Raw genomic sequence first — 12,240 nt, forward strand, 5'->3', positions numbered from 1 at the left:
TCCGAAGTGCCTTCAATGAAAGTATATCCTCCCTTGAATAAAGCTACCACAAGTTTACAGAGGTAGTTCTGCTATAACTCGTGATTCCATAATCCGAATTGGTTGTAACGTGATTAATGGATTAGGGAACTCTACTTGCATTACGGGGACTGCATTGGTTACAGCGCGATCGTGATCAGGAAAACCTGTTTAAATCTGTGCTTTGAAGGCAACTACAGCCTGTTCTGCTATAACACGACTTTCTATAACATGAGGTTTCTTAGGAATGTAATTATCATGTTATAGCAGGACTACCTGTACAGTCTTTCAGTTGTGGTTTCACCAATATCTTGTACAGTTGCAGCAAGTACTTTTTTTGAAGTGTATTCCTTGCTGTTATGTTAGCAGTAAACTTGCACACAGCAAATTCCAGCAATCCTGACGAAGCCTAGCCAATCCATTTCCTTTCGTGATATAGTGATGGACAATGTCACAGTGCCATGACGCTAGGAGAATTTCCTGCTGTTCTTCAAAATGATTTATTGCTATCGTTTGCATCCACTTGAGAGGGCAGAGAGGCCCTTGGTTTAATAACTCATCCATAATGCAGCACATCCCTATTACTGCACTGATGTGTCAGCCCGGATTATGTTCTCAAATCCTTGCACTGGGGCTTGAACCCACTCTGAATCAGAGGCAAGGGTGCTACCACTGAACCATAGCCTACAGCTCCACGGTTAGGCATGTAAGAAGACCACCTCCTTCTCATGCCTTTATATCTAAACTATTCACTGGAACAAAGACTTACACTGAAATAAGTTTGCTTTCTGTTTTTGTATATCTAGGGAGTAGATGTCAGTAGCCCATAGTAACTCAGTAGTTCATAACACAATGTATCATTCTCAGTAAACTGTAAACAAGGAGCAGCAAGGTAGATTCTAGCCTTGCGATAGCACTTAATGAATCTTTGTTACAATGGAGGGATTTATTTAATTCATCATTTAACAATGGTTTTGTTCGGTAACAGGAAGGGTAGGAAACATATTTGGAGATTATCTTTCAAACATAGGCTCATGAAAACCAGTAACATTTAACAGACTAGGTTAGTGGGAAGGAGACTGTGAAATAAACAAACCACTTAGGATGGGGGAGAAATACCATTGAGCACTCATGCTCTTGCATCTGGCTATAATAGCAATGGATGGATGACTCGTATGGTTCAACTTATCAAAACAAGTGCGATTTGTTTTTACTGGGAGGGGATCGATTAGCTTTTGACTGCTTTTCTTAACATTCACAATAGATGGTATCCCCCACAAAACTTAAGGGTTTAGTGTATGAATTTCTGTATAATGAAGGGGTTCTTTGGTAACTGAACCCTTTCGTTAATCAGTGTAGACCTGAGGTTGACTAATGCTCCATGAGTGAAGAGGAGCAAGTGCTGGTGGCAAAGGAATTGTGGGAGCCTCTGGCCTGTTGCAGGAACTCAGTTGGCCTCAGTCTTACTGCACAAGTAGTTATTTCTGGTTTGTGGAAATGGCCGACTATATATCTAAAAATGGGTTCAGTTCATCCCTGCTCTGATCACTTCTTTCGTGTTCCTCTGTTAAATTGAAGAAGTTTCAGGGACAATAAGAGCAGCTTCCTTGGCTCAGCAGCATCTTCTAGGAGAACTAAACTGGTTATTACTGAAAAGTCTTCCTTCTGGAGGTGTCAGGATCAGACTGGCTGGTAACATCAATTTGAAGTGGTTGAGTTAAGTGCACTGCAAATGTGATGCACAAAATGTGATGTATGTGGGCAGGCACGGTAGTGTAGCAGTTAGTGTAACGTTATTACAGTGCCAGGGACCCGGGCTCAATTCCAGCTGCTGTCTGTAAGGAGTTTGTACATTCTGCCTGTGTCTGTGTGGGTTTCCTCTGGGTGCTCTGGTTTCCTCCCACATTCCAAAGACGTACAGGTTAGGAGGAGTTGTGGACATGCTATGTTGGCACCGGAAGTGTGGCGACACTTGCGGGCTGCTCCCAGAACACTACATTTCACTGTGTGTTTCAATGTACATGTGACTAATAAAGATATCTCATCTCAACCCTGATGTGACAGGGTCCGTCAAAATAATGTGTAAAGTTGCAATGAGTTGGGTGTGATCTGCACCTGAAAACACAACCCTCAATGACACATCAGGCAGAGGGTGGTGAGAAACTGCATAAAACTGCCGCTCTGGACCAGTCAGTTTCCCCAAAGCAAAACGCTAGTGTCGATTTCTAGGTAATATGTAGTAACATCACATCTCTGTTCAGGAACTAATACAGAGGAAGCATTTCATTAGAAACCATGATTTCTTCAGTCTCCATTCAATGCAGAAATTAAACAAAGTGGAACTATATCAGCCTGAACACAAATTCATCTTGCATGATGATGGGCTGTTCTTAGTTTTCTAAGAATTACTCCTTCATGCACATCATTTTTATTCCTTTGCCTGACACTCAATGTACACTAGGCCTGAACATGGACAAGGGAAAGTGTTGTTCCATTTCTTCCTCATTGCAAGTATAATCTGGTTCTCATTTTGCACAGCAAGCTGTGTCATTGATTTTCCCAGAGCCAGTGCTAAATAATTTGATGGAATTCACAGTACTGAGATTAAAATGATATACTAAATAATGACAACTTACCTTCCCACTATTAGCTTAATCGTATTGGTGAAGATTCCGTTCAGAGCAAGGGCCAGAGAGACAGCTAAATATTAAAAAAATACTGGTGTTATAGGATGAATTCAAACTGGAAGCAAATAGGACAATATAAAGAACAGAAGAGAAATTAAAACATAAGTTAACCACATACATTAAGTGAATACTTTACCTAAACAAGCCTCTTTAATCTCTGTTTTATCTGTTCTTCGAATTATTTTGACCACAAAGATCACAGCCAGAGGTGTGAGGAATGAAATGGCCTGTGAAGACAATGAAACACAATCTGTAGAAGCACAACCAAGATTCCACGTGCAGGATTAATACTGAATACAGCAAACTCCTAAAATATCTAACTGGTGTGAAGCAGTGGCATTTAGATGCAATGAAGTGCAGTTGCTAATATAATTAAATCTGTATTTAATGGCATAATGGGATAGATGTATGAATTTTTCACTCCTTTATATCCCATACATAAGAGAATTTTCCTTTAGCACCTTTCTGCTAACGTTGACTGATTTTATAGTTATCATATGTATACACCTCAAGAAAAGGTTGCTGATGTTGGTACATCTATTACAATGGTTTATACTTATTCAGAGTTAATTGCATATAATTCACTAGGAACCACTGGATTAATATTTTACTGTATTGACATGAACAATAATTTTGTATTCTGTGCATTCTTAATGTACTACCAGCATGAGGAGTACTTTATCAGCTACAAAAATTCAATATAAAAGATTAATGCAGATACAAATGAACGTAAAAACATGAAACTAGAGAGATACAACAAGGCTGTAATCCCATGACCAAAATACAGACAAATGTGCAATAAAAAGGTGCACATTTATTTAACACCGTGTAGGATAAGATCCACCTTAAGATGATTTATTTCCATATTGATTCTACATTGGAGACATCAAATCATTACATCTGACAATCCTGTGTCTGGAGTCCTGTGGGTTTTGCCCTTATGTTTGCTGCTTTCTGTGGTGCGATGATTGAATGTCTGAAACAGCCCGACAGCAAAGAGCACTGCAGTGTAGCCTCGCATAAGTACCAGTTTTCTTTGATAATGTTGCTGCAGGTTTTCAGTCAGCTTAAGGTTGATTGCAAGGAAGCTGTGAATTGTACCGATGACGCAACTTCAAATATTTGTTCTGAAAAGTATATTTTCTCAGCAGATATTTTCTCTTTCAATAGCTATGCTGCCTCTAATACAATAGGGTGCAACTTTCACTCCCCAGCCCTTACACTGCTGCTCCAGAATATTTTCTAAAGAAAAGTCTGATTTAATTATTGTTATTGGGTGGCTGCCTATCAGACATATGAGGACGTTGGAGGTTCTGTGGGAAGGTCCTGTTGCAGCAGTAGTTTAAAGGTTCAATCTTCAGCATTTGGAAAGGTTCTGGTCTTTGTCAAAGCTGGCCTGATAGTCTTATGTGAATGGATTGTACCTCACAACCTCTAATATTTTCAACTACCGTCCCCCACTAGCCCCAGACAAACAGCATGAGCTTCCACTTATACAGCATCTTCGACATGAAGAAAATATGCCAAGGTATTTCACAGGAGTGTTACCACATGAATAAAAAGATACTGAGTCAGCTAAATTAATGTTAGGTGAGTCAGTATCAAGGTACCCTCAGTATTCTGTTACAGGGGAAAGACAATGGGAAGTTGAGGGACAACCTTTTTTTTAAAACACAGAGGGTGGTATCCATGTGGAATGAGCTGCCAGAGGAAGTGGTTGAGGCAGGTACAATAACAACTTTTAACAGGTTCATGAATAGGAAAGGTTATGGGCCAAATGTGGGCACATGGGACTAGCTTGGATGGGCATCTTGGTTGGCAAGGACGAGTTGGGCCAAAGGGCCTGTTTCCATGCTCTATGACTCTATGGCAAAAGGATTGCTTGAAGAATTGAGTTTTAAGGTGAAGACAGCTGCCAGTAGTGGCACGTTTAAAGTTGGGGGATGCAAAAGAGGTCTAAGTTTGTGGGGCACCGATGTCTATGGCCAGAGAAGATGGCAGTGCAAAACAGTAGGGACGACATGGAGGGACGTGGAAGGATTTTTTAAAAATGGACGCACGGCAAGCAAAGGAGCAATGGGTGAATGGGATGCACACTGAGTTGGGACATGAGCAGCCAGTATTAGGGTTATCCTTCAGCAAGGGAGGAAAGTCTAGAATGCATTACAATAGTCAGTCATGAAATCATAGAAATTTATGACACCGGTGGAGGCCATTCAGCCCATCACATCTGTGCTTGCCAAAAAATAGCTGCCCAATCCCATCACAGTATTCGAACTAAGCCCACTACCTGTAAATGTATAGCTACAAATGTTTGGATGAAGGTTTTCAGCATTGGATAAAGCAGCAGTGGGAGTGAAGCTGGGTGATATGATTGAGGTGTAAATTGGGGATTAAGCTTTTTTGAAACTCACATTCCCAATATCCAGTACATCAATAATGATAGAAAACATGATGCATGATATACCAGTCCCTCATCACTGTCGTACATCAGCTGTCAGTGGCAGGCCACCATGTGAGAGGAGGAGTACAAGGAAGGGTCCAAATCCAAACTCTGTCAAACTTCTCTACAGTTACAATGAAAGAATAAGGCCAGCATGCTTCAAATTTTCATAATAAGGGTCACTGGCCTGAAGTGTTGACTCTGTTTCTCTCCTCACTGATGCTGTCTGACCTGCTGAATGCCATTTTCTGTTTGTACCTGTTTCCAGCATCATCAAGACCAGGTCCACTACCCTGTAAATCTACAAGTACAAATGTACCGATAAGTGCAGCAGGAACAACATTTTCATTTGTATCTTCTCTTAACATAATACTTCCATCTGTTAGTTTCATCTCTTCCTCTTTGAAAGGTCAATTGGTTCAATGTGCAATGTCTCAACATATCTCTATTATGTTAGGGTGCGTTACATTGAGATGCACTCTCTTTGGTGGACTGGAGTACACTGAAGCTTTGCTACATTGAACTACTTTGAAGATATATTCCGAGCCTGCCTTATCACTGATGATTATGAGCATTCAGATAATCTCTTTTTCTCCTGATCCCTAACAGTGTGGCCATCTCCTTCCTATTGGGCAGTTCTGAATACCAAGCAACCACTAATTATTATTACTATTTATGGAAGGAAAGACTGAGGGAAGTGAGGAACTGTGCAATGTTGAGGCCCTCAGAAAGGAGGAGGCGGAGTAACAGACCATACAGTGAGTATTTGTTTTAACAACACTTGTGATATGTTTAGAATTTTCAGTTCCAAAACTGTTGCGCGTTGACTGAAGAAGTTCTGCACTGTGATAGAATTTCAAAGTCGCTGATTACTGTATGACTGAGTTTAATGTCAATATCATTAAAAATAATGAGTTGAGCCTGTAAATTAAATGTTGGGTATTATTTGAGTGAAGACATGTTCAAATTAAAAATGTCAGGTATTGTCCATTGATTTTTTTTTTAAAAGATCTAATATTTTATGCATTGAGGACTTGGCTGAATCATTCATGTCATCCTGAAAAGGCAACAGCATTTACAGGGGTAGCTGTCTTTTTGAGCTTTTGCCATCTTCCAGTTGTAACAGAGGTCAGACAGAAAAGCTGAGACAAAGAATAATTCAATCTCAGTGGCAACATTGCAGCAGGAAAGAAAAAAACGTTCTTGGTTCAGTCTCTGCCACTCAGAGTTTATTACCATATATCAGACATGGATTGCAGCAAATACAAGTAGTTCCTCAAAATCCTACACAAATAATATGTCAGCATAATCCTTTTACATGACAACCTGTCCTCAGGCTGTGAATATAAAGGTGGGATATTTGTAAAATCTATTATTCAATGTCTTGCTCAGTCTTATTCTTAATTTCCTTGACCTAATCTACACATTTTTCACTGCAAGTCAGCCTTGTGGGTAGCAGGAAAAATAGGAAGCAGCAGAGACGCAAATGATCATCAGGCACATTAGGGATGTGTGTTTACATGCAGAATATATGTGTTTAATGTGTCTCTCCAAAAGAAGTAAAATTTAAAATCCTGTGCAACGTTGAGGCTCTTCAGAAAGGAGGAGGTAGAGTAACAGACCACACAGTGAGTCACAGGAGTAAAATTTAAAATCCTGCGTCCTGCTTTCATTACCATTAATTCTTCAGCCACTATTTAGCACATCTACACTGATATCTGGAAAGATAATCAATATCACTATAACTGGAAAGAGAGGTGTGTCTATAGCTGAAATAATGGCTCAATTGATGGGAAAGATTGGATGCCCAACTTTTAAAAAAAAACTTGGGCAGTTCCACCTGTCAATATGCCACATTACTTCTGAGAGGGTATAAGCAATGGTAAAGCAGGACACTAGAACATTCAATGACCACATACTCAAACCTTTCTTGGTCAGCCAGGTGTCGGATTTTCACGAAAACCCATTGCTATGCTTAAATGACTCCAGATGTGAAAGTCACTGATATGCAAATCGTGACTGCAGTGAGAAAGTTGGTATCACCTTTAGCCCACACCAATACCATGGCTACCTGTACTTCCTATCAATGTGTCATTGAATACTGGGTGAAAAGGTGCTGTGCTCTGAGAGAACTAAAATAACCTGGCCCACCCTAGTAACTAAACAACAGGGCATCAAATTTGTGTTGCTGAGCTGGCCAACCTTTCTGGGATCATGCGGAGACACGTCTGTTGGCTCAGAATGATGTCACAGATGGGTGGTGTGAAAACTGGACGTCCTGTGACATCCCAAGCAAGTCCTTGCACAGACTGTCGGATTTCAACTCACACAGAAGGCTAAAGGTTGGGCTTAATTGCAAACGAATAACTGACAGCAGGTGTAGACTATCTCCTTCACAAATGAAATAAGCCCTTTCTATGAATGTGGTGCAGTGCAATTTACTCATTAGGTATTATTGCTACACACATTGCAGCTTCTACATTACCCGCAGACTGTAGCACTCTGCTGTGAGATAGAAAGAGGAGAACATCACAGATAATACTGTTGAAGTTCAGACCTATCCTCAACACTTCTTTTTCCTGTTGTTTCCATAGAGACACAATGCCTCCATTAGTTGAAACCTTAAATTCTGATATGCTGTGGCTCTGAAAGCATTGTTAGGTATGAGGCTCCAAGACTTTGGCCCAGCAATGATGATGGAATGGTCAGTCAAATTTCTAAGCCAGAATGGTGAATGTCTGGGAGGAGAAACTGAAACACTGACTCTGTCAGGCACTTCCTGTTTTTTCTTCAGATTTCCAGCATCTGCTGCATTTTGCTTTTGAACTAGTAGCTTTGGATTTGTACGCATTAAGGCAAATGGAAAATATTCCATCTCACTCCAGACATGTAGATTGTGGAAAGGCCTTGAGGTGTCAGGAGGTGTGTTACTTGCTGAGGATACCAAGCCTCTGACCTGCTTTTGTAACCACACTACTTATGTGGCTCTCCACTCAATTTTCTGCTAAATGGTGAACCTCAGGTTATTGATGGTAATATCATTAAAGGCGTAGAGGAAACAATCATGATATCACTTGATGAAGATGATTATTGCCTGGCATTTGTGTGGTTTAATTATTATCTGCCACATGTCAGCCCAAGTCTGGCCAGATGTTACTGTAGCTAGACAGGGATTGTTTCATTATTTAAGGAGATGCATATGGAATTATTCTTGTGTAATCTTCATTGAACATCACCACTTTAACCTTACAAAGGCAGATGAAGGTGATTATGCCTAGAACACAGTCCTGAGAGACCTTTGCACTGTTGTGTGGGACTGACAGGAGGTTGCGAACAACACCACCCACCTTCTTTTACATTACGTTATTCCAGCTCATTGACCAGGGCTCTTTGATGCCGCACTCTCTCGAATCCTGCCTTGATATCAAGGACAGTCACTCCCACCTCACCTCTCCACCTCAGCTCTTACATCCTTGTTTACACTATGGCTGCAATGAGGGCTGGAGCTCAATAATCCTGGTCAAACTCAGGCTGAATATCAGTGAGCACGTTATTAGTAAGTAGACTAGTAGTTCATTTTGAAATCGACTAAGGGAAGAAATTTTTATTTCATCCCTAACCATTTCAAACCTGTATGAAATAGAAAATAAAATCTCTATCAATTGTAACAGGGTAGCTTTGCAGAGTCAGCTGTGATCAAATGGCCAGCACAAAGCCTTCAAAAAGGATAAAGTAGCTTTCAGTAAGTGATCTATAATCTGATTTGGTTTATAACATGCTGAATAGTGAAGGTAAAATAACTGTCCTTTTAAATACTGGACATATTTGAAAATTTGCTTAATGTGGATGTCATACTGGGCTCCAAATATGCTTCAGTGACTTTTGCGAAATTATTGAAAATCAATTAGTCATTAAAATCACCAGCATTATATTAGGGTGTTGCAATTAAAAAGTAAATGCTATAAAAAGCTTTTATACATTTCAGAAGATCCTAACAAATAATTCAAAGTAAGAAAATGTAGGCAGAATAATATGACCAGATAAACAATAATAGTGAAATAAGATCCCTGACTTGTGCAACACAACCAAATGCTGTTTCTCTTGGAGTTAAGCTCTGGAAAAGAAGCAATTGATTTAATCATGTCTTAGAACAATGGAGATGGATCCACCACCAGATGAAGTTTCACAATCATGATTAGATCTGTCTTGACCCGAGGTTTAGGATTTCAACATTTACTGGACTTCAGTGTGCAGGGCAGAAATTGCTGCACTTAATAACTTATTTGAAAAGTAATAAGTCAAGGACGAATGCAAAAATAAGAGGGCTGAAGCGATGTTAAATTGTTAGCAAAGAACTAGGTCACATCGCTTTGGGTATCTTAATGAGTAACCGCAAAGGCATCAACAGAAAAAGTCTGGGCTTTTTAGAAGGAAAAGGAATCAATTCTCTAAATTGGAAGCATTGTGGTAAGAGGTTGTACAACTGAGCTGCACTGGCTGAAGAGTTGCTCAGGAATTTTAAAATAGAAATAAAATCTTAATTGAAACACCAAGGAAAGTCTGTTATTCTGCCAAGTAAGTTTTTTCCCCCCACAGAGAATATGAAGTCTTGCATTTCTCCACAAATGTAGTATTTTGCGTTGGGAGAGAGGAATTTCAGACACAAAATCATAGACTCATCTCTCAGATCTGGGAAGGGAAGGACTTGCCAATGAACCTCAGAAACATCAGAATCTTAACCACCTTCATAAAAGGAGACAAAATCTGAATGTCTGCCACAGGAAACGTCATTGCCAGGGTCTTAGAGTCATAGATTTGTAGAGTTATACAGCATGGAAACAAGTCCTTCAGCCCAACTTGTCCATGCTGACAAGTTGCCTATCTAAGCTAGTCTCATTTGTCCGCATTTAACCCATATCCCTCTAAACCCCTCCTATTCATGTACCTGTCTGAATGTCTTTTAAATGTTGTATTTTTACCCACCTCGATCACTTCCTTTGGCAGCTTACTCCACACATCCTCTGCGTGTGAAAAAGTTACCCCTCAGGTCCCTTTTAACTCTTTCCCCTCACACTTTAAATCTATACTGTCTATTTTTAGACTCCCCTATCCTGGGAAAAAGACTGTGGTCATTCACCTTGTCTATGTTGTTCATGATTTTATATACTTCTATAAGGTCACCCCTCAGCCTCCTTTGCTATAGGGAACAAAATTCCAGCCTATCCATTCTCTCCTTATAACCCAAGCCCTCCAATCCCAGTAACATTCTCATGAATCTTTTCTGCATCCTTTTTAGCCTAATGACATCCTTCCTATAGCTATACAATAGTCCAAATGCTGTCTCACCAAAATCTTGCACAGTTGTAACATGATGTCCCAACCTGTCCTCAATCCTCCCTTCCCGGTAGGAAAAGAGCTGCTCCTGAACCGCAGTGTGAACATGATCTTCACCACATAATCCTAAGAGAAATTCTGGGAGCAGAACCAACCACTATCCGTGTTTTGTCTTTCTAAAAGCCTTTGCCTCTGTCAACCAAGAGAGACAGTGGAGAATCCTTGAATTTGACTGTCATCAGAAATTTATCTCCATTCCACATCCACAATATAATTACAAGATAGCTGTGATTCTAACTAAAGGGTCCATTACAGGCCCAATCCCAGTGCAGAACTGGGTCAAGCAAAGTTTTGCCAACCCTTCTCGCCATCTATTTTGCTGCAATGTTTTACTTAGCCAAGTTTACTTTTTCATTGAAATGGATCTAATCCACAGGATGAGTGGGGAACTGTTCAACCTACACCACCTCTATTCAAGAACAAGGATCACTCCAACCTCTGTCATCACACGATAGTGTAGCGATTAGCGTAACGCCAATACAGCACCAGCGACCCTGGTTCAATTCTGGCTGCTGTCTGTAAGGAGTTTGTACATTCTCCCCATGTCTGTGTGGGTTTCCTCCGGGTGCTCCGGTTTCCTCCCACATTCCAAAGACATATGGGTTAGGAAGTTGTGGGCATGCTATATTGGCAACGGAAGCGTGGTGACACTTGTGGGCTGCCCCAGAACACTCTACACAAAAGATACATTTCACTGTGTGTTTTGATGTACGTGTAACTAATAAAGACATCTTATATACACAAGCGTCATCATACAGATGTGCACATTCAGAGGCTGAGCTCCAAGTTATTGTCAACTCATTCACTTAAGTGAATTCTTACATGAAACAGCCACAAAATGAAGTTCCTCTGCCAACCCGTTCCCACTGGGCCACACCCAACCCCTAACAGTAAATGTCCACGATGAGGCACTGGAAAAGGGGGCAACTTTCCATAATTCGGCAGAGGCAGACCTTGAAGTTGAAATTCAGCACTGTCTCCAGTGCACCAACACAACCTCTGAGAAAAATAGTGTTTGAAGATGAAGACCTCAAACCCAGCACAAATCTCATGGTCTATCAGGAATAGGTGATCTCTATCCTACTGTATGCTTCTGAGAAATATTTACCGACAGTAGGCAACTCTAAGGAGAGCTCCTACCAATGCTGCTTTCGCAAACCATTTCAAATCCACCAGCAGGATAAGTATATGACATTAATGTCCACTCCTAAGCCAATATCCCCAGCATCAAGTACCTATGTGCACTCAGCCAGCTCTGATACATGACCTTAAATATATTATATTTATATACTATTTCCATAAACCTCTTAATGACATAGAAGGAGGCCATTTGACCCATCATCTATGCTGGTTCTTAGAGCAATTGCATCAATCTCATTCCCCCACATTTCCTTGTAACCTATTCTCTCACACTTGCACATTAATATCCCACTGATTCTCTTGCTACCCACCAACACTAAGGGGAATATGAAGTAGCTAATTAACTAACCAACCAGCAAGCCTTTGGAACATGGGACAAAACTGGAGTACACAGGGGAAACCCAAGTGTTCACAGGGAGAACATGCAAACTCCATGCAGACAGCATCAGTGGTCAGAAATGAACCCTGGCTCACTGGGGCTGTGAGACAGCTCCACCACCCGCAGTATCACTTAACTGTTTGCATGTTCAACAATTTCTGAAGTTGATGCTTTCCTAC

The 12,240-nt window shown here is 40.6% G+C and overlaps 1 protein-coding gene across 2 annotated transcripts in view; it reads right to left on the bottom strand.

The window, feature by feature from the left end:
* plpp4 (phospholipid phosphatase 4) overlaps positions 1-12,240 on the bottom strand; it is a 239,898-nt gene that overhangs the window by 110,238 nt on the left and 117,420 nt on the right. For both annotated transcript variants that reach the window (XM_052027399.1, XM_052027400.1), the window contains exons 3-4: positions 2,842-2,932; positions 2,655-2,718 (exon numbers count right to left, since the gene is read on the bottom strand). In XM_052027399.1, the coding sequence (XP_051883359.1) occupies positions 2,655-2,718; positions 2,842-2,932 (155 nt within the window). The remainder of the gene's footprint in view (positions 1-2,654; positions 2,719-2,841; positions 2,933-12,240) is intronic.

This window comes from Pristis pectinata, chromosome 12 (genome assembly GCF_009764475.1).
Source record: "Pristis pectinata isolate sPriPec2 chromosome 12, sPriPec2.1.pri, whole genome shotgun sequence".
NCBI lineage: Eukaryota > Metazoa > Chordata > Chondrichthyes > Rhinopristiformes > Pristidae > Pristis > Pristis pectinata.